The sequence below is a fragment of the Sceloporus occidentalis genome, unplaced genomic scaffold, assembly GCF_023333645.1.
Source record: "Sceloporus occidentalis isolate IW3139 unplaced genomic scaffold, rSceOcc1.0.p SCAF_373, whole genome shotgun sequence".
In the NCBI taxonomy this organism is placed as follows: Eukaryota; Metazoa; Chordata; class Lepidosauria; order Squamata; family Phrynosomatidae; genus Sceloporus; species Sceloporus occidentalis.
Genome location: NW_028317353.1, coordinates 467,331 through 487,517, shown reverse-complemented (window position 1 = coordinate 487,517; position 20,187 = coordinate 467,331). Strand labels below are relative to the sequence as shown.

Genomic DNA, 20,187 nt, shown 5'->3' with positions numbered 1-20,187 from the left:
TTTTTCTATTTATTTTGGGGTTTTTTGTATTAAACTGTTAGACGAAAGGATCATGGGAATAAATGCAAATGAGCACACGGCCCCATATGGCTTATATATCTTTGGACAGAATGCTGCCCTCTGTTGGTTTTACATTAAGTAGCATATGTTTGAAATCCAAAGTTATTCTGCTACTCGACGTAAAACCAACAGAGGGCAGCATTCTGTCCAAAGATATATTAGCCATAGTCTAACAGTTTAATACAAAAAAACCCCTAAATAAATAGAAAAAAAGAGTTTGGAAGTTCGACAAAATTAATGTCCGCGAGTGCGGACATTTAACTGTTGCAGCGGGGAGACCAGCGGATCATGGAAATATATTTTATTTAAATAATTAATAAATGAAAATTAACACACTGCCACATATGGCTAATATAGCATCGGACAGAATGCTGCCCTCTGTTGGTTTTACACTGAGTAGCAGAATATTCTGCCCGAGAATATATTAGCTATATATGGTACTGTGATCATTGGTCGACAGCAGGAGGCCCCCTGCTGGCGACCAATGGAGTTGCTGATACACACATTTAAAGTACTGGCGCCAGAGCTGCGTTAACCCCGTATTAACCCCTTAACCGGAAAAAACGAAGAAAAAACGAATATTCGCCCGAAGAGAAGACAGGAACGGGCGAATATTCGCGGAATACGAAGATTTTTTTTTCCCCGAAGACGAGCACGAAGACGAACACGAAGAGCCCCCTGGTGCCCAAGTCTACTATACATGATCCAGGGCTGGCTCAGCAGCAGAAAGGCTTCCTAACGTCCTGCGGTGCCACAGTAATAAAATGCCAGCTCTTCTGCAACCCCCTGCTTAATGAATAAGCTTTGCAGAGAAAATATCGTGGATGAGGATATTTACTTGATCCAAGCAATAGGGTCTGTGTAATGGGCTGTTAAAGGGTTAATATTTGTCTCAGAGGATTTAAATTATAGGTTAAAGGGACCGAATGACAGCGACGTGTTTAATGGGTTAAAGAGACAGTCCCGTGTAAAGTGACCTCATGACAGCGCCGTGTTTAATGGGTTAAAGAGACAGTCCCGTGTAAAGTGACCTAATGACAGCGACGTGTTTAATGGGTTAAAGAGACAGTCCCGTGTAAAGTGACCTCATGACAGCGACGTGTTTAATGGGTTAAAGAGACAGTCCCGTTTAATGTTATTCTCTCAGCAGGTAGGTAAATAGCGCGTTTTTATTTCTAGCTTCGCCTTTTGATCCCACTTACCTCCTGACCCTGGCCGTTTCCAACATTATTTGTTCTATCGTGTTCGGGGAGCGCTTTGATTACAAAGACGAGAAGTTTTTGGGTCTTCTTGCCACGTTAAAGAAGATTTTCGACGTTATAAGATCATCTAGAGGACAGGTAACTCGTAATGTTTATGTTCATGAACGGAAAAATAGTATTTGTGACCCAGATGTCCCAGCTGTTTTATGGAATAATAATAAGCCAATTACCCCACTATTTCGGGGCCAGAAGGACCAAGTTGAGATGGGTTATTGGTGGTTTGCGGGCAGATTATGCCTACGTTTCATCCTGAGCTGCCTTCTTGCCCTGCCTAGAAATCCTCCGCGCTGGAATAACGATGATGTCGCTCAACGTCCATTATTTTATCTCTTTCATCTTAAAGATCCTCGATTGTTTGGGTTTTTTTTTATTCTCCCCGCAGCTTCTGAACGCTTTCCCCAACCTCCTCCGTTTTATCCCCGGGACTCACCAGAATTTTTACCGAAACCTCACGGAGGTGAAAGGGTTTGTGATGGAGAAGGTGAAGGAGCATCAGGAGACGCTGGATGAGAACTGCCCCAGGGACTTCATCGACTGTTACTTGATCAAGATGGAGCAGGTTTGTCTTGCGGTGCCAGAAAAAAAAATACACAATTAAATCTTCCTGATTTTGTCCAGTTTTTTTTGTTTCCTTTTATCAGATTCTGTAACTATTCACCTGCGGAACATTTTCAGAAACGCACAAATATTTTAATGTCTAAATAACTTTAGTTTAGATTTTCGGTATAAATTTTCAAATGACAAATTCTGAGTGATTTTTGTTTGCAGGAAAAGGAGAAAGGCGACACCGAATTCCATCGCGAAAACCTCTTCGTCTCGGTTATAAATTTGTTCTTCGCCGGGACGGAAACCACAAGCACGACTCTGAAACACGGTCTGCTGATCCTCATGAAATACCCGGACATAGCAGGTCATTCGGGATACGATGTGGCTATCTAAGGACGCTTTCCCAATGTGTTCCTCTATTGTAGCTTCTTATTTCTTTCACTTGTGTCAGAATGGGCAAGTTCCATGATTATTGCAAAGTTCTATTTCAGATGAAGTGCTCCGGAAACTTCCAAAAGCTCTTTGAAAGGGCAGGAATGGTTTTAGGTCCTTCCCATGCTGACTAAGTGCATCTTATTCGATACTCTGTCCCCTCCATTTCTTTCTTAAGACTTTTTTTCCAGCGCCTGTACTCACCGCCATGTCTTTAAAGGAACATTTCTGTTCCTGCAGAGAAAATCCAGCAGGAGATCGACTCGGTGGTCGGCCAGGAGCGCTGTCCCTTCGTTGAGGATCGGAGCGAGATGCCGTACACGGAAGCGGTGATCCATGAGATCCAGAGATTCGCTGATATTGTGCCCCTAAATCTGCCCCACGCTGTCAGCGAAACAATTACTTTCCGAGGGTACACCATCCCGCAGGTCAGTTGGGGGTAACGGGGGCTGACAGACATCAGTGACATTCGAACAGACCGAGTAAAGTGACCGCAGGAGGCTTAAGGATAGAAACGGTTCAGCAACCCGGGAATCAGAATATGAATATTGCGTCTGGTATAACTACAAGGCATATTGTCCAGGTAGACAATTGACATGGTCAAAAAGTCAACTTGACATTATTACTGGTTTGTGCAATCAGCGGAAGTTCTTCGCAGCAAGGGCCGTAAAGCTCCGCAACGGAATCTCCACGGAGTCTTAGAAAGACTGAACTTATTACGTGGCGAGGTTGGAAAAAGACATTTGTTTCAGGTCTAACGTAACAATGTAACACCGGACGTTTTTCTTTTAAGGGCACCACCGTCTTTCCTCTCCTGACGTCTGTCTTGAAGGACCCTAAATACTTTAAGAACCCCCAAAAATTTGACCCAGGTCACTTCCTGGATGATAATGGTTCCTTCAAGAAGAATGAAGCCTTCATGCCTTTCTCTGCAGGTAACACTAAAATACGCACAAAGCGAGCCACCGAGAGCCACATGTGTCTTTAGGCCCAATCGACGGGGACGCTGAACCGTCTAATTACGAACTAGCTAATTGTATTACATGAAGGTAACATACTAACAGTCATAACTCCGCATGTATATCAAGGAGCCAGGCCATCGGTTCCTATAGTGTTCTGTGATTGGCCAATACTTTCTCACCTCCCATTTGATTGGAGGGCTGTGACCTAGCATTAGTTGGTCACTCATACCCTCATATGGTGGCATTTTCCCATGTAATCTGACATTTTGAGGATCGGCTCTTTGCATCCTATCCTTAAGCTCGACTCTTTGTTTCCAGGGAAGAGGATCTGTCTTGGGGAAGGAATGGCAAGAATGGAAATCTTCCTGTTTCTGGCTTCCATCTTGCAGAAGTTTAACCTGAAATCTGTCATAGACCCCTCGAACATCGACATCACCCCTCAGCCTCTTACCAACGGCTCCCTACTGCATCCTTACGGGTTCATCTTCGCGTCTCGTTCCTGAGAACTCTCGGCATTCATTGAGGAGGCCGATGCTTGCGTGTGCGCAGTAAAGAAACGGACTTCCGTGTCATAACTTATAACGGGATGTTCTTAGAGAATGGATATTAAGCAGCTCATCCAAAAGAGAAGATCATGAAACCAGCCGCAGGATACATGTAATACTAACAGAGATCTAGAGGCTCATACAGAGCACGGAAGCGGGAGTGCAATTAATTCAATAGAAAACAGAGCTAAAGGCGGGCGCCATGACAGATCCCTCAACGCTTTGTAGAAATCTGCTACCTGTGTTATAGGTTGGACCTTATTATGTCAAATGTCCGACCTGTCTGCCGTTCCCTCTCTACCGTGGCAGCCATACTTTTTCTCTCTGTCTCTTTTTTTCCTTTCCCCATCTCTCTTTTCCTGATTTTGTGGTATTTGGTTTAGACGTCATCAGTGGCAGCGAAACGAGGCTGGGGAAAGAGACATCATCCAGGATTGGTAACTAAGAAATACTTTCTGCCACTAGGTGGCGCCAGCGCCAAGCGGGTGAAATCAGTTAATACCACCTTGTTTGAAAAATAAACCCCCAACATCTTACCAAGGTACCAGGGGGGCAAGTTTAGTTTAAAGTGGACCCTGTAGTCACTGCTGCGTTAGTTTTTAAGGGGAATGTGAAGCGTTCATGTCACAGGTCACGTTTCTAATATTTTGTAATGATAATTTTTAATGTGCTTTGTGGAGGGACCAGCAGTTTATATTAAGGCATTTTGCAGGCAAACTTTCAGGGTCATATTCAGGGGCATTTGGCACCGAGTTGTTTATTGATCCACCATTAATATCGGTTCTCCGCAGACTTTTTAGTTGAGGACTTTAGAATAAATCAGGAAAAAAAAGGAAGTAGTGGTGGGGCGACCAGATCTCCACAATTTTAGGGGTCAGGCGCCTGACTGCCCCTGCTTACTGGCTAAGGGGCTTTTATGGTTGCCGTGAAGCTCCTTGAAACGTGATTTTTGAGCTTCTCTTAAGCAGTAGTTGTAGCGGAGCTCGCAGGACCCCTGCTGCTGATTAATAGGAGCGGGGAGAGGCTACCAACTCACTGTGACCACTAGGTGGCAGAGGTCATACAGGGGTCTAAATACCAGCAGATGGAGAGGCTAAGGGGCAGTGGTTGGGGTCACTTCTCCCCCATTTCTATGACTTTATTGTGAGAGACGTTGCTTTGAGCAGCAGTTTTGGATCAGCTGCACACTTTAATGAATAAATGCTTTAAATCCTGGCATTCTCACTTGTTTTGCAAATTCCACTACTTTTTCCTGCGAATTTTTTTGCAACGGTTAAAGCTTTTCCTGTAGCTTTTAGACAAACCCAGGGAATTTTTTCTTTTTTGTCGTTGGTCCATTTTCCATGGCTGGCGCTGAATCTGGGTGTTCTGTCCTAATAAGCAGCGCCACGCACACGCTAGCAAATAAATCCTGGCGTCCTCGCTTGTTTTGTACTTTTTCCTGCATACGGTTGAAGCTTTGGAGGCTGGAAGTCGGTTAGATTAGAATCTATTTAGCAGCGTTCTCTGCTAAAGATATCTAAAGGAAGCCCTTCTTGTACTGAAAAAAATCCCCAGTATATATAATTATTATTATACTTAAAGCGCCAATCCTGTACAAAGGTGAAAATGTTGTGCGGGTTCACTAAATGAGAGCGAGGAAAATTATAGGTAGACACGAACACCGCAAAAGTCACGGAGGATACAAGGAATAAAAACAGTCCTGTCACGAAGAGGTTAATGAAGCTTCTGTTATTTATGCTTTAGAAAGTTTTGAATGTTTGACGATTAGCGGTTAGGCGGCGGTTAAACACTTATTTTGTATGTTATCATGTATGTCTCTGTGCATGTTAGTGTGTGTGGGTATGTTATTGCAAGTGTTCGAGCGTGTAGGCGTGTGCGTGTGTGCGTGTGTGCGTGTGTCTGGGGTATGTTAGTGTGTTTGGGTCACTGCTGGTGTGATCGCAAGCTTGCCATGTCAGACGCCTTAGACCACGGGCGTCCAACCTGCGTCCCTCCAGCTGCTGCAGGACTACATCTCCCATAATGCTCTTTCAGCTCAGGGGCTGGCTAAGAAGGATGGGAGATGTAGTTTCTGCCTTAGACGATGCCTTCGATAGCCGCACATTTGCTGCTGCTGTCTTACTCTATGTAATATTATCTCACTTCTTTAGTGTAGAGATAATCTTATTGTAATATTTAATGTGTTTTATTAACTGTTGACGTGCTTGGATTTTAATCTCTATGATTGGCACTGTGGGAAGTTGGGTGACCCCAAGACTTTTATTTGGCGAAGTCGGGAGGGGGGGGGGTTGGCAAGAGGTGGAGTGGTTGCCATAGTGTTGACAAGTGTTATTTGTGTAGGGGAGGAGTTAACAATACAGCCACGCCCACCTGGAGGCCCAAAAAGATTCTTGCTCACAGATGTCAGTAACCCTAGGTTCGGCCCTGCCAATAAGTAAAATATTGAGCTTAAAGTGACCCCAAAACTAGGAAAATGTTGTTGTTTTCTTCTTTTTTTTATAATTAAAAAATTTGCCAGAAGATTCTAATCAGAGATCAAACTTTCAACATCAGAATAATCTGACCTCACCCCAAATCTCTTAGTTCTGCTACGGGGCGAGGGTGTGCTTTGTTGTTTTACGTCGTTTCAGGACATTGGCATCGTTTAGACAGCATGTGGCAGAACGCGTGCCGTGTATGTCAGATCTTTTGTTGGTCCTCAAGTCAACCTGACGACGCAGAGACTGGATTCAATCCTCAGGTGAATTGGTAATTAAAACAACACTTTTACTATAGTTTTTGGTTTTAGATCTCATTATGCAACAAATCCACATTTACTATCCATTTACACATGTGAACCACGTGATGGAAATGTTCCCAGATGTTGCGAAGTATGAGTAGTAACAATGTTTCAGAGCAAGAAAGTTTTGTGGCTAATGTTTAACCCACATTACAAGCCTTGCCACGTACTCGTTTGATTTGCAATTCTAATAATGTTTGGTCAAGGCAGAGATGTCCTGCTTTTCACAACTTTTGACTAGTGACGTGTTTAATGGGTTAAAGAGACAGTCCCGTGTAAAGTGATCTAATGACAGCGACGTGTTTACACGGGACTGTCTCTTTAACCCATTAAACACGTCGCTGTCATTAGATCACTTTACACGGGACTGTCTCTTTAACCCATTAAAGTGACCTAATGACAGCGCCGTGTTTAATGGGTTAAAGAGACAGTCCCGTGTAAAGTGATCTAATGACAGCGACGTGTTTAATGGGTTAAAGAGACAGTCCCGTGTAAAGTGATCTAATGACCACGACGTGTTTAATGGGTTAAAGAGAGTCCCGTGTAAAGTGACCTAATGACAGCGACGTGTTTAATGGGTTAAAGAGACAGTCCCGTGTAAAGTGACCTAATGACAGCGCCGTGTTTAATGGGTTAAAGAGACAGTCCCGTGTAAAGTGACCTAATGACGGCGCCGTGTTTAATGGGTTAAAGAGACAGTCCCGTGTAAAGTGACCTAATGACAGCGCCGTGTTTAATGGGTTAAAGAGACAGTCCCGTGTAAAGTGATCTAATGACAGCGACGTGTTTAATGGGTTAAAGAGAGTCCCGTGTAAAGTGATCTAATAACAGCGACGTGTTTAATGGGTTACAGAGACAGTCCCGTGTAAAGTGATCTAATGACAGCAACGTGTTTAATGGGTTACAGAGACAGTCCCTTGTAAAGTGACCTAATGACAGTGACACAGTTAATGAGTTAAAGAGACAGTCCCGTGTAAAATATTCATATACTGTGATATAGTTTGCAAAAAGGAGATTTTGCTTTTTAAAATGTTTCTATAAAATAACTGAAATGTGTCATTTTACATTATCTTTCCTCTATGCCTCTTGTGTACCCTTTGATAAAGAAGCATTAGTGTTTTTTGGGGTCTGCTGTTACGATATAGATTAACGTAGTTTTTCGACTGCATTACCGTCCTTTTTTTTTTTCTGTATAGAATGAAATAGGGTTACATGGTATCTCTGTTAATATATAAATACATTTCTATTACACTGTACAATGAAACTTTTATTTTAGTTTCGTTATTGCTTGAAACTGGATACTTCTAAGACTTTGGATTTATATGAATTTTAATTTTAACAATCATTTTAACAAAAATTTTTAATACGTGGCTGGGTCCCAACGAAACAAAGAAAACGCAGCAGGAATCTCCGAATTTTGTTTTCCTCGCTCACTCTCCGTCACACTCTCTCATTTTTCTCTCAATGGCTTCTTTTCTTCATGTTCTCTGCTTCTTCAGTAGACTTGGGTGTCGGCAGAAACTTTTCTTCGTATTCAAGGAAATTCGTCCGTCTTCGCTTTGGATGGAATTCATCAATATTTTCGTTTTTGGAAACCTCGTTCACTCGTCCGGTTGCCATGGAACTGCAGTAAATGTTTCTTTAAATCCTTTAAACTCTAGTAACACCGGAGCTGCTGTAAAACTCATCGGCTCTGTTCACATGTAACAAAGTAACTGAAGAAATTACCATAAAGCAGCAGCAGCCGCCGGGGAATCTGTATGTTTGAATAACATGTTTAATTAATGTAATACTATAAAATAAGTCCTTGAGGTGCAACATGGGTGCAAAGTGGGTGCAATTTATGGGGGTGCAATGCGAGGGCAGTGGCAAGCCCATCATTTTGCAATATGGGTGCAATAGAATATTCTGTGGGTGCAAATGGCAAGTCATTTTTTTTATCATTATGAGCACAGTGAAAATATTGTGGGCGCAAAGTGGACCCCAGAAATTTCCATTGCACCTATATTTAAAAAAAAAACAAAAAACTTGCTATTGCACCCACTTCGCACCCACATAATATTCTATTGCACTGCACCCACTTTGCACCCATGTTGCACCTCAGGGACTTGTTATTAATTTAATATTATAAATACGTGCAGGAATATTTTTTCTGTTAAGCACGTTATTCAAACATACAGATTCCCCGGCGGCGGCGGCGGCTGCTGCTTTTTGGTAATTTGCTCAGTTACTTTGTTACATGTAAATAGCCGATGATCTTTATAGCAGCTCAGATGTTATTAGCGTTTAAAGGATTTAAAGAAACTTTTTTTTCTTTAAAATGGAGATATTCTCCTCCCCCTAGCGTAGTTACGCTACGATGGCCAAACGAATGAACAAACATTTTCGTATTGTCCACATTCGTTTTCTTTCACCCGATGTTACATTCGTTTGTTTATTCTGAAAAATGGCTTCATTATGTCAGGGCTATAGAGGTAAGCATCACATCGTGCAGTGATGAATGGGTTAAACACCAGATCTGGGGATTTTTGCAAGGGTATAATTGAGAAAAATAATAATAATCCGATAATGTGATAATGCGTGAGAATCTGGCACCTTTTACGTTGAAATTATTCCAAACTCATTAAGCAAAAGCTAAAGAAAGCCTTCGGGGCAGTGAATAAATATTTACGCAATGGCTGAGCCGGTGTCAGCCGGTTAATTATCGGATGGAAAGTTTGGAGTCAAATGCTTTAGACGGTTTCTCACTTCCCGGCTCCGTCTTTTATTCGTTTTTCCAGCAATCTTTAAGGCGCCCCTCTGTGCTGGAAGACACGAAAATCTTAAAAACCAAAAATCTTAAATAAAAATGAGAAAACTTAAAATAGACGAAAATCATAGAGACGTTTAGGATGGTTTCCAAATCAGGAACAGTTAAGGAATAAGTTTTGGTATTTTTCTCATTTATAGTAGCTGTGCATAATTTGTATACTTTATATATGGCTGTGAATAATTTTTTTTTTTTTTTTTTTAACAAAATCCCACTTTTTAACCCCTTAAGGACAATGGGCGGTCCCTAAACCCATTGAAAACAATGCATTTTGAGCACGTACATGTACGGGCTTTGTCATTAAGGGGTTAAAATGTATCATAAAAATGATGTTACAAATATAAAAAAAATAGCTGTCATATTAATTGTCATATAATTGACTGTAATATCTCTGCGTAATGTGGTACCATCGAGTTATGGTAAAAGTTATGAAGGTAAACAACCCCCCCCAAACAAAAACGAGGCGCATAATTCCAAAACTAATATTAAAATCCAAAAGAAAGCAAATCATAAAGTCAAAAAATGAAAAAAATTTACAAAAAATTAAAGAAAGATCTCTCAGATTTACTTTTTGGGGTTAGCTTTGTAGTGTTGCATTATTTAACATATATATATATTTTTGTATAGGCTGCTAGAACTATATGAGTGCCTCTCTGTCGTTTATTTTTTGATAGTTATGAAGGGGACATCTGTTCTTTAAGGATACAGATTAAAACAAAACATATCAACAGTTTTTAGGCAGCTCTGCCAACCCAGCCCTTAAAATTAGGAGGAGGCGAGAGGAGCCGGTTTCTAAATATCAATCCAGGTTTTGGCACGTAGTATTGGCTCTAAATGGCGTGCATTCTTCTAGAGTCCGTCCCATCCGACCCATTTACATATATTAACAATATTTCTGTGATCAGTTAAATCGTATCTCTGACTGATAACTAGAGGTTCAACTCTCCAGCATCCATCATGGTCTTAACGTGGGTCGAGATACTGCTCCTGGGGCTCGTTTGCTGCCTCTTCATCCACTCAACATGGAACTCAATGTACAAGGACCGCAATCTGCCCCCCGGACCGACCCCCCTGCCCTTTATCGGAAACCTTCTGCAGATAGAACGGGGGCAGATGGCAAATTCTTTTATGAAGGTCGGTCCCGTCTATTATTTATTGAAATGTGAGCAAAGGTTAGTGACCTAATGACAGTGTCACGTTTAATGGGTTAACATCACAGTAGAATATAAAGAGACCTGAACACAGTGAGATGTTTAATGGGTTAAAGGTAAACTCTGATACTGATGCGTTTAAGTGAACAGACAGAAATGACTTGATGGATAAGCCTATTGCTGGGTTTTGGGTGAGTTTCGCTTACTGAACGCTCGAACAATCAGACATTACGCTGCAGAATCGTCACCGATACGTTTTGTGTTTTAGTTAACGGAGAAATACGGCTCGGTTTACACCCTGTATTTTGGGCCAAATCCCGTGATTGTGATCAGCGGGTACGAGGCTGTGCGAGAAGCTCTCATCACTCAGGGAGACGACTTCGGAGCGCGCGGGAAAATTCCAACAATGGACAGTTTCACTCGGGGTGACGGTGAGAGAAGCTGGTTGTCGGATGGGTGTATATTCCAAATAAATGTTTCACAAAGCAATAAAATCCAATTTTTTAGTCTAATTTGTGGCAGAATTCTTTTGCCAGGAAGCACTTCTGCTAGGAGGCTGTCCCCCCTATCGACTACCCTCTCAGTAACACACAACTTCCTTACATCACATGTATGCCTCTGACCCTCTAGTTTTAGAATATCGTGTGACACGTATGTAGCAGCTGTACAGACAGAAGTGATAATACACAGAGCAGGTCACACGAGATGTCTTCCTTTCAATATAGAAGGTCTATAGGAGTCACCCAGCTCTAGTATTTCAATATTATTGGGCGTGTATTCAGTAAAGTATTTAAGTCTATTTTCACCATTGTGTTTTAAAAATTTAATCTCCCATCAAGTTATATTAATCTGCAGACTCTGCAGCGGTCTGTCCTAGACAAAAGGCAGCTGGGGTATCTTAGCTCACATCCTTCTGAGAAGTAGAGTTGATTTTGTTTTTCTACCTCAAATTTGCCTTCCCACTCGGCATGTGAGTGCAATATGTTTTCCATTTTTAGGACTAAGTTTTAGCAACGGGGAGCGATGGAGACAAATGCGGGGCTTCACTTTCAAAACCCTGAAAAATCTGGGGTTTGGGAAAAAAAGCTTTGAGTTAAAAATCCAGGAAGAAGCAAAATGCATGGTGGAGGAACTCAAGAATCTGAGAGGTTTGATTTGAGAGGTTATAATATCAATAATTTCTGTTGTGTGTGTGTGTGTGTGAGAGAGAGACCATGCACGTGTTCTTGTGTGTTTGTGAGCATGTGTGTGTGCGTGTGTGTGAGAGAGAGTATGGGTGTTTGCTATACATTCACAAGGCTTACTTTCATATTGCATAAGTTGTGAAAGCACATCCTGAGCCTTACGCTCAAGCTGAATTATTTTTGAAGACCATGCCAACAACCACTGTTTGGTATGAAACACCTGGTATTCTTTATTCAAGTAAAGTTTTTAAAGGTTTATGTAGTGTTTACAGATGTATATGCTTGAAAAACATTGTGTATCCAGATGCCATTACAGCAAAATGTACTCCGACTAGATGTCTTGCAAAAACATCTTATCATTTTTCAAAGAATCTTTAAGAAGTACCCTACCCAGAAATTGTACAAGTACTGCTAAGACGGCAGTCTTAGGTATGTGCACCTGAATTACAAATGGTGCAGAAAGAGGCATAGTAGTTAAGGTAGGTGCTGTTTGAAGATTTATTTTAAGAATCTTAAAAGCATTGTAACCGCCATGGACCACTACAAGATTCATTTCCCTTTAAAGGCAGGGGCGTAAATGGAAACTAGACTTGTTCATTCGGATTTGTATAAACTTTTTTTCTTTGTTAACTAAAATTGCCTGCTTCGGGTGTTTGTATGAATCTCAGACAGCAAGGAGGGTCCCAACATACACCAATGGCAAAACTGCAGAAATGTCAGTCCGTTTGGTTTTATTGTTTGCCTGATGTACCCGAGTCATCTCTCCTGCATTTTGTGGGACCGTGGCCAGTAATTACCAGATGTTACATTTTCTGCGGTCAGGCAGGCTTAAACAAGCTACGATTAGCATTTTGGCAGCATTCAGCATTCTGTGGTACAAAGTGGAGACAGTGTTAAGCATTCAGAGTCCAATAAATCTAACTGGTGCTGCTTAAGTATCAGCAAACAATCAAGGGCAGGATGAAAGAGGTTACAGACAGCTAAAGAAAAACAAGGTTATACAGGGGCGTAACTAGACGCCTCAGGGCCCGGGTGCGAGAATCTGTTAAGGGCCCCCCCACCCCCTCACCCCCCCAAAAAACATGATTTTTACCCAACAATTTTTTTTCAACAAATTCAATGTACATATTGAATTATATCTGTAAAAAAATCAAAGAAAAAGGGGCGCATGTACCAAGGGCATAATCCAGGGGTGTCCAAGTTTTTTCTGCAGTGGGCCACTTCATCAGAATTGTATACGTGCGCGGGCCGCACTCATTTTTCACTGGGACAAAAAATATGGCCTTTAATAAAATATGCAGATTAAAATAAAGTAAAATGACACAAAACCTTTACTCTTCCTCTCACTGATTTCTGGGCCTTGAAAGTTTTGCGACTACAAATTCAGGATTCCCTAGATTTATTCTAGGGATGAACTAAAATGAAAATTCTGGACCAAAACATTCAGGGTTCACTTAGCCAAAACTGAAAATGACCCCCACCTTTAAAAATAATAATAAACTCACATGTTTAATAAAAGTAGGTAACACACAATTGGACAAAATTAGCAATATGACTTGGCATGATAGGAGTGTGAGTGCTAACAGCAATCACACTCCTATCATACCCAAGCAACCAGTAAATGCTGGTACCTAGGCATGATGGGACTGTGCTCGCTGTGACTTGGCATGATAGGAGTGTAATTGCTAACAGCAATCACAGTCCCATCATGCCTAGGTTCCAGCACTTACACATCCATGCTATCACACACACACACACACACACACACTCATTTATTCATATAATCATTCATTCACAGATTCATTCCCTCAATCACACACACTCATTCAGTGTGTGCCCTCTGAATGTCTTCTGAACCGAAAGGGCAGGAAACAAAACTTGTTGTACAAAAATGAATGTCCCAAAAACAAAAAGATAAATCACAGGGTCCCGGTGCGAAAATTGCACCAGGGGCTCCTGACTTTGCCACGCAACATGTCCTACAGTACCAGCTTGGCCCCCCTAACCGCTTATGAGTGCCATCTTGGCCCCCAAAAAGCATGTATGGTGGAAGCAGGACATTCATTGTCAGGAATTTGAAAAAATATTCTGTAAGCCTGCTGAAATTTCATCAAATGAAAATAGATCCTCAGAAATAATAGGTTTTACATTTTTAGGCATTTCAATTGTAGATTGGTATTCCCTGTTGTAAATTCGATCAGACATTGATCAGTTGCTTGATCAGTCAAGTCTTATTTAAACTGGTCTAAATTTTTCGCTTTATGGTCATTGTTCTTTTCAACAATTCATTAAATGAATCCTGTTAAACAATATTTTTCTAGGACAACATTGTATTTAACAAAAATCAAAACTGGCCAACCTCCCCCCCCCCCCCCCCAAAGAAAACCAAAATAAAGACTGGAAGGATCACCTTTGGCTGGCTTTTGGCTTTTCAATTTGTTACACTGACTAATTTGTGATACTGACTGGCAGGGACAGGCTGGCCTGGGTGGCAATTGCGTAACTGTAGGTTTGTGGTGAACATGAATAGTTATATGTGTTTGTGTGTTAGAATAAATGTGTATGTGTAAGTGTCATTATGAGTAACTGCTTGAGAGCATGAATGTGTATGCGTAAATGTGTGTGAGTTTGTGGTGAACATGTTTGTGTGTTAGCATGAATATGTACGTGTGTGGGCATTAAAGTGTATGTATAAGTGAGTGTGTTTGCATGAATGTGTATGTGTCTGTGTGTGAGGGAGATTCTGTTAGCATGAGTGTGTAAGTGAGTATGTTAAGTGTATGTGTGTAAATGTGTGCCAGTTCATGAGTTACGGGGGGGGCATGCACAAGGGAAGCTTGGGTGCTGTAGGGTCTGTGCTATAGAAAAGATAAAAGAGAGAGAGCTCACCCTTCTTACATGAGTTTTTATACCCATTGACAATATCGGTAAGGGAATAGCTTTCACCATATATCAGAAACATTTTAATATTCATACCCCTATTGGACCATTCCTGTAACACACAAGCATGCCATGAAAAATCCTCTAACAGTTGTCATATGATCAGAAAGACCCCAGCACTCATGTTTCACTCAGGCCTAACGCCAATATATGTATACGGAACAAAGAAATCATGGATTTCTTACATCCTGCCAATACAATGTTCTACCCACCAACCACAAACTGAAGATGAGATATTCACAATATGCTTTTTCATTCTTGTTTTCCAGCCTTAGTAAACGTCTTTACCTTTCTTCACAGGGCAGCCCACAGAGCCAACAAAACTATTAATGGACGCTTCTACCAATATCCTTTTGTCCATTGTCTTTGGAGACCGTTCTGAGTATAAGGGTGAGAGGTTTACGCAGCTCCTGGCATACGTAGAAGAGACTTTTCATCTGTTAAGCTGCCCCTGTGCACAGGTAATGGCTTTAAATTAATCTCTAAACAGTTAAAACATACCCAGGTTGTGCCTCGCCAATCACTTCATCTATTTTGTAACAGTCCCTATACATCTTTTTAACCAATCTACTAAATATCTCGAAATGGTGGCTTCTTTTGTTGTGGAGGAATGAGAAAAGGTACAAAGATAAAGATTTTCTTTGTTTTCCAGTTGCAGAGCGTCCTTCCTCAGGTCATGAATTACGTTCCTGGCCCTCACCAAAAACTCAAAACAATTTCTGAAGAGATGGTGACTTTTATAAAAGAAAAAGTAAAGACGCACCAGCAGACGCTGGACCCCAACAACACCAGAGATTTTATTGATGCTTTCCTTATAAAAATGGAAGAGGTATGATCTAATGATTTATGGGGATGTTATATGGAGTAATTGGAAGGATTATAGAGACGGTTGTATGGAGGGGCTGGATTAGGATGAGTATCCAGCACATCTCCACTGGGTCTGGGACCATCCCAGTTATAGGGAGGGATGCAGAGGTAAAATGAGGTGTTATAGGGAGGGTTATACGGAGTAATAAGACGGGTTATAGGGATCGGTTTTATGGAGTAATAGGAGGGGTTATAAGCAGTGTTTTATAGAATAATAGGAGGGGTTATAGGGAGGGTTATATAGAGTAATAGTAATAAAATGATAACTGAATATAGAATAAAAGTAAGATCACTCCATAAGCGAGTTCTTATGTTCTTTTCTCCTTTTTCCCACAGGAAAAAAATAATCCAAATACAGAGTTTACCATGAGGAATCTAGTGATAACAGTCCACAACCTGTTTATTGCGGGAGCTGAGGCCGTCAGCACCACCCTGAAACACGGGCTGCTCCTTCTGCTAAACCATCCTGAGATTGAAGGTAGGACATTCTTTGTCTGCTTGTCAGCAATTCATGTGCTAATACAGTTATTGAAATCGCCTGTGCCTATGAGTTAAAAGATATTTATTATTGTTCCATGGTTCTGGGCTGTCTATCACCCATTTATATCACGCAGTCCATGACAGGGATTTTGGATTTGTTAGCCATGTCATGGTCTACTTGACTCCTGCAAATCACACTTTCTGTTATTAGACGGACCCAGAGCTTTATTCAGTCACTACTGCGGATGCTGGGTCAGGTAGGAGTCTCTGCACAGGAACAGGCGCTTGGTCAGGACCCTGCATGGGGCAGGTAGATTCAGGAGTTTGGGTGCCATCTACAGACAAAGGACAACATCTATTTCAGGCTAGCTGAGGTGATACGGGAGGGGGCGAACCATAACATGGTATTGGAGGGTAAAGATACGAATAATCCAAGTTCAGGACAAAGGTCAAATTCCAGAAGACACAAATTGAACAAGCTTGGTACCAAAAGAGGCAAGACAAGATCATAGTCTGAGTCCAAAGGTCAAGGGTAAAAACCGCAGTATACGCAATGCTTAAAACCACAGGAACACCGCTCACAGTCAATGGCAGGAAACAATGTTCAAACAAGGGTGGCTGTATTATCACTATATTGATAGTTGCTGCTTCCATATATTGAGCACACTTTGTTCTTATGATTCCACTTATCCACAATGATTAGACTTTTAGATTCCCCAAATCACTCAAAGCAGATTAGACGTGTTTGTTTATTCATCCTTTAAAAACTAAATAAACACCTGGACCTGCTTTAGCATCCCCTCCTTCTGTTATAGTAAACAATTATTGATCTATCCTTTCAGAATAGCATAACTGGGTGATAGTGGTCATCCTTGTATGTGCCTATGACACCAGTATTAACTTTCTGTTATATGAAAATGCTTTGTCAAAGAAATTAACCATTCTACTTAAAAAAAAAATTTTTATTTGATAGCCAAAGTCCATGAGGAAATTGATAGAGTGATTGGACGAGATCAAGCTCCGAATATTAATGACAGGGCGAAAATGCCATATACAGATGCTGTAATTCACGAAATCCACAGATTTGCTGACATTGCCCCCTTTAACGTCCCCCACATGACAGCCAAGGACACTCTGTTCAGGGGATACGCCATTCCTAAGGTAAAAAAAATTCTGGAATGCTGGTGAGATTAGCTTCAGCTGTAAAGAGCTCAAGTGAATGTAAATGATATAATTACATTAATATGAATAGTTCTAAAAGTACACATTTTTTTGTTAACTGACTGAAGATTGATTCGCAAAAGAGTGACCCTTGTGAGCTTCTCCCGCAGGAAAGTAAATGCACGGAGATTTTAGTTGTGAAAAAAAATTGTATAGTCATAGCATAGTGAAAATGGGGTCTTTAGTTTAAGATTATACATTTTACTGAGCCAACAAAGGACAAGATATAACGTTCACTTTAGGGGTCTCTATCAGAAACAATGAGATTTTAACTATACATTACACAGGGCTGGCACAGCCCTTCCTGTAGCTCAAGCCCTTCATAACAGAAATTGAAGTCATGAAAATTAAACTGCAGCTTCCCTGTACGTTCCAGCTTTAGAGAACAAGTCTACATCTGCCAGTTCAAGACACAGTTACTGAGTATTTTTTCTGTCCTTTTAGGGTACCGATGTCTATCCTCTCCTCTGCTCAGTACACCGAGATCCTGGGTATTTCTCCACCCCATACAAGTTCAATCCCAACCACTTTTTGGATGAGAATGGTAGATTTAAAAGGAACGAGGCCATGATGGCGTTTTCTGCAGGTGAAACATTATTGGGTCTATTGTCTAAGACGTTGTGTGATGAGTTAAATGTTACTACGACTAACCATACTCCACTGAGGTTGCATGTTAACACTAAAAGGTTGACTGCAAATGCCTATTATTTTGTGTGTTTCAGGTAAAGGCATGCAAACAAATTTTGATTTGAATAAAAAAACGTCCCCATAACTATTAATAAATCCAAATGAAACAGGGGCCCCGACAGTGGGGTAGAAAACTAGGCTAAAAATATTTCAAAATAAAAGCAGCAGACCCGACGGGCCAAATGGTTCTTACTTGGCATTTTATGTTTCTATGCTTCCAGCGCTTGTGTATTAAAAGGTTAAAATGTCTTGTTGCAGGGAAGCGGGTCTGCCCCGGGGAAAATCTCGCACGGATGCATTTGTTTCTGTTCTTCACCACCCTCCTGCAGAATTTCACTCTGAGCTCGAAAAGGAAATTCACCGAGGCGGACATCGCACCACGAATGGCGGGGTTTCTGAACACCCCCATCCGCTACGAGCTTTCATTTATCCAGCGCTAATTCTACAACGCATTGAGCATTTGGTCTGAATATAGCTTCTGATTGCTGATGCTTATTGCAGGTTTGGGGTTTGCAGTTTGCCAAGATATGTTATAATGCAATATAAACTATTTCTATTAATATTAAAAGGCTTAATTATTAATTTATACAATAATATAATGAGTTATCATTAACTAAAAAAATAGAAAAAAATCTTCTGAGGATTTTCTGAAAAAATATCTAACATATATTGATAATTTAAAAAAAATAATTTAGTATTATTTTAGTTTCTCTTTACTTTTTCTTAGTTTTAATTTTTGTTGAATCAGTTTAGAAGGGGACAGTCACATTAATGATTTTCCAATTGTCATTACATGACATATTTATTTATAAAGCTGGCTGATTCAGCAGCGGCCGGCGCTTACACCTATAATTTACATGCATGTTTGTTTTGTTGACTCTAAAACAATGCAATGAGAGCACCTTCCTGATCCCTCCAATACAGTCTGCACAAAAAACCCACAAAACTATTTTTGACAAGATCTCCCTGCAGTGAACTCCTGCTGCTTCTGATCTTGCAAGCCATTTACATCCTTTACAAAGCTTTTACATTAGTATGGTTTCCATTAATTACACCACTACTGAAATAAGACTTACTGGTCTGTAGTCTTCCTGGCGATCTTGATACAACAGTAATCGATAGCGACTGGTTAAGTACGTCTGATAAGCTCCTTTAATACCTTTGGCTCCCATGGATTTCTCTGTTTCTACTTTGGAGAGTTTAAGTAGAATGTTTTCCTCTGTAAACACACAGGCTACATGTGTCACGGCACCCAGGGCCGCGTCCATCACAGCGCCCAGAACCAGCCCTTACCCCCTCTCCTACGGGTCGGTCCTCCTCCTCACCAGGTCCAGGATCCGTCCATTGCCCTCGCATAGGGCCAGATCCCAGGCGCCTCTTTGTGTCAGCAGGGCAGCCAGGGTGGAAACACTCGCCCCTTGCTGGCGTGCGCGTGCCTGCCACGATTTGCAATAATAACAGTGCATGATCCTGTAAGTGCACCCGGGTCCATGGGAGTGTGGCGTGCGCGTGCCGCCTAAAGAATTCGTTAACTGGAGGCCGTGCAGACACTCCCACAGCCACAGGATCTTTAGTAATGAATGGAGAAGCCCCATCTTTGTTCCCTCAGGGACAGTCCCAAACAGCTGGGGCTATAAATTCCCAGAATGCTGGCCGCTCAATGGCAGACGATTCTGAAGCCCAACGTTCAGTAGTCCAGCAGTTCTTCTGGTTCCTGCGATCCTGCACCCCTGTGTTGATTCCCGGCTTATTGACTTTTGGCTGTGATATTCTGCTGCCTGCCCTGACCCCACATTGTCTGACCACGGCTTTGTCTCTTCCCTTATTGGACTTTTTGCATTTGTTGGACTTCCAACTCATTGCTGATCTTTTACGTCGGGTTCCAACATTGGGTTCCAACGGCCTTGACAACATGTTTCCATTTCAATCACCTTCCTCTGTAAAAACTGAACAGAAGTATTTATTTAAGCAGTTGGGTATTTATTTAAGCAGTTGGGTAATGAGGTTTATCCTCATTTATTTAACTCCTTTCATTTTTTTAGCTTAATTATTCCTGGTTTATTGTTCTTCTTTGAATTATATCTCTAAAAAAAGGCTTTATCCCCTTTTTTTTTTTATTAACTTGACAATTTTGACGCACCTAACATTGCAATGTTCTGCAGCCTTAAGCAGGACATCTCAAACCATTCCATTTCCATGTACGGTCGTCACGGCCAACAAAGACCCATCTACATATCTTTCTATTTTAGACCAATCCGC

At 41.3% G+C, this 20,187-nt stretch overlaps 2 protein-coding genes across 2 annotated transcripts; both read left to right on the top strand.

Annotated features, from left to right (window-relative positions):
• Positions 1-1,239: 1,239 nt before the first annotated feature.
• On the top strand, positions 1,240-3,765 carry LOC149273507 (cytochrome P450 2C42-like; the record flags this gene model as incomplete). Its single annotated transcript, XM_089506264.1, has 6 exons — positions 1,240-1,400; positions 1,705-1,881; positions 2,091-2,232; positions 2,541-2,728; positions 3,094-3,235; positions 3,581-3,765. Coding segments are annotated over 6 exons (995 nt in total), but the record flags the coding sequence as incomplete, so codon positions are not given.
• A 6,590-nt stretch (positions 3,766-10,355) lies between these two features.
• Positions 10,356-18,368, top strand: LOC149273506 (cytochrome P450 2G1-like). Its single transcript, XM_089506273.1, has 9 exons — positions 10,356-10,541; positions 10,827-10,980; positions 11,548-11,697; positions 14,974-15,134; positions 15,326-15,502; positions 15,877-16,018; positions 16,994-17,181; positions 17,686-17,827; positions 18,187-18,368. Exons 1-9 carry the CDS (start codon positions 10,356-10,358, stop codon positions 18,366-18,368), a joined length of 1,482 nt encoding a protein of 493 aa, XP_089362399.1.
• The last annotated feature ends 1,819 nt before the right edge of the window (positions 18,369-20,187 follow it).

What these genes read in the sequence shown, in the direction of transcription:
- LOC149273506 (XM_089506273.1), top strand. Translation starts at nt 10,356, where the DNA reads ATGGTCTTAACGTGGGTCGAGATACTGCTCCTGGGGCTCGTTTGCTGC. An exon ending in CAGTTTCACTCGGGGTGACG is followed by an intron (nt 10,981 to 11,547) that starts GTGAGAGAAGCT and finishes TTCCATTTTTAG; the next exon opens with GACTAAGTTTTAGCAACGGG. An exon ending in GGGGATACGCCATTCCTAAG is followed by an intron (nt 17,182 to 17,685) that starts GTAAAAAAAATT and finishes CTGTCCTTTTAG; the next exon opens with GGTACCGATGTCTATCCTCT.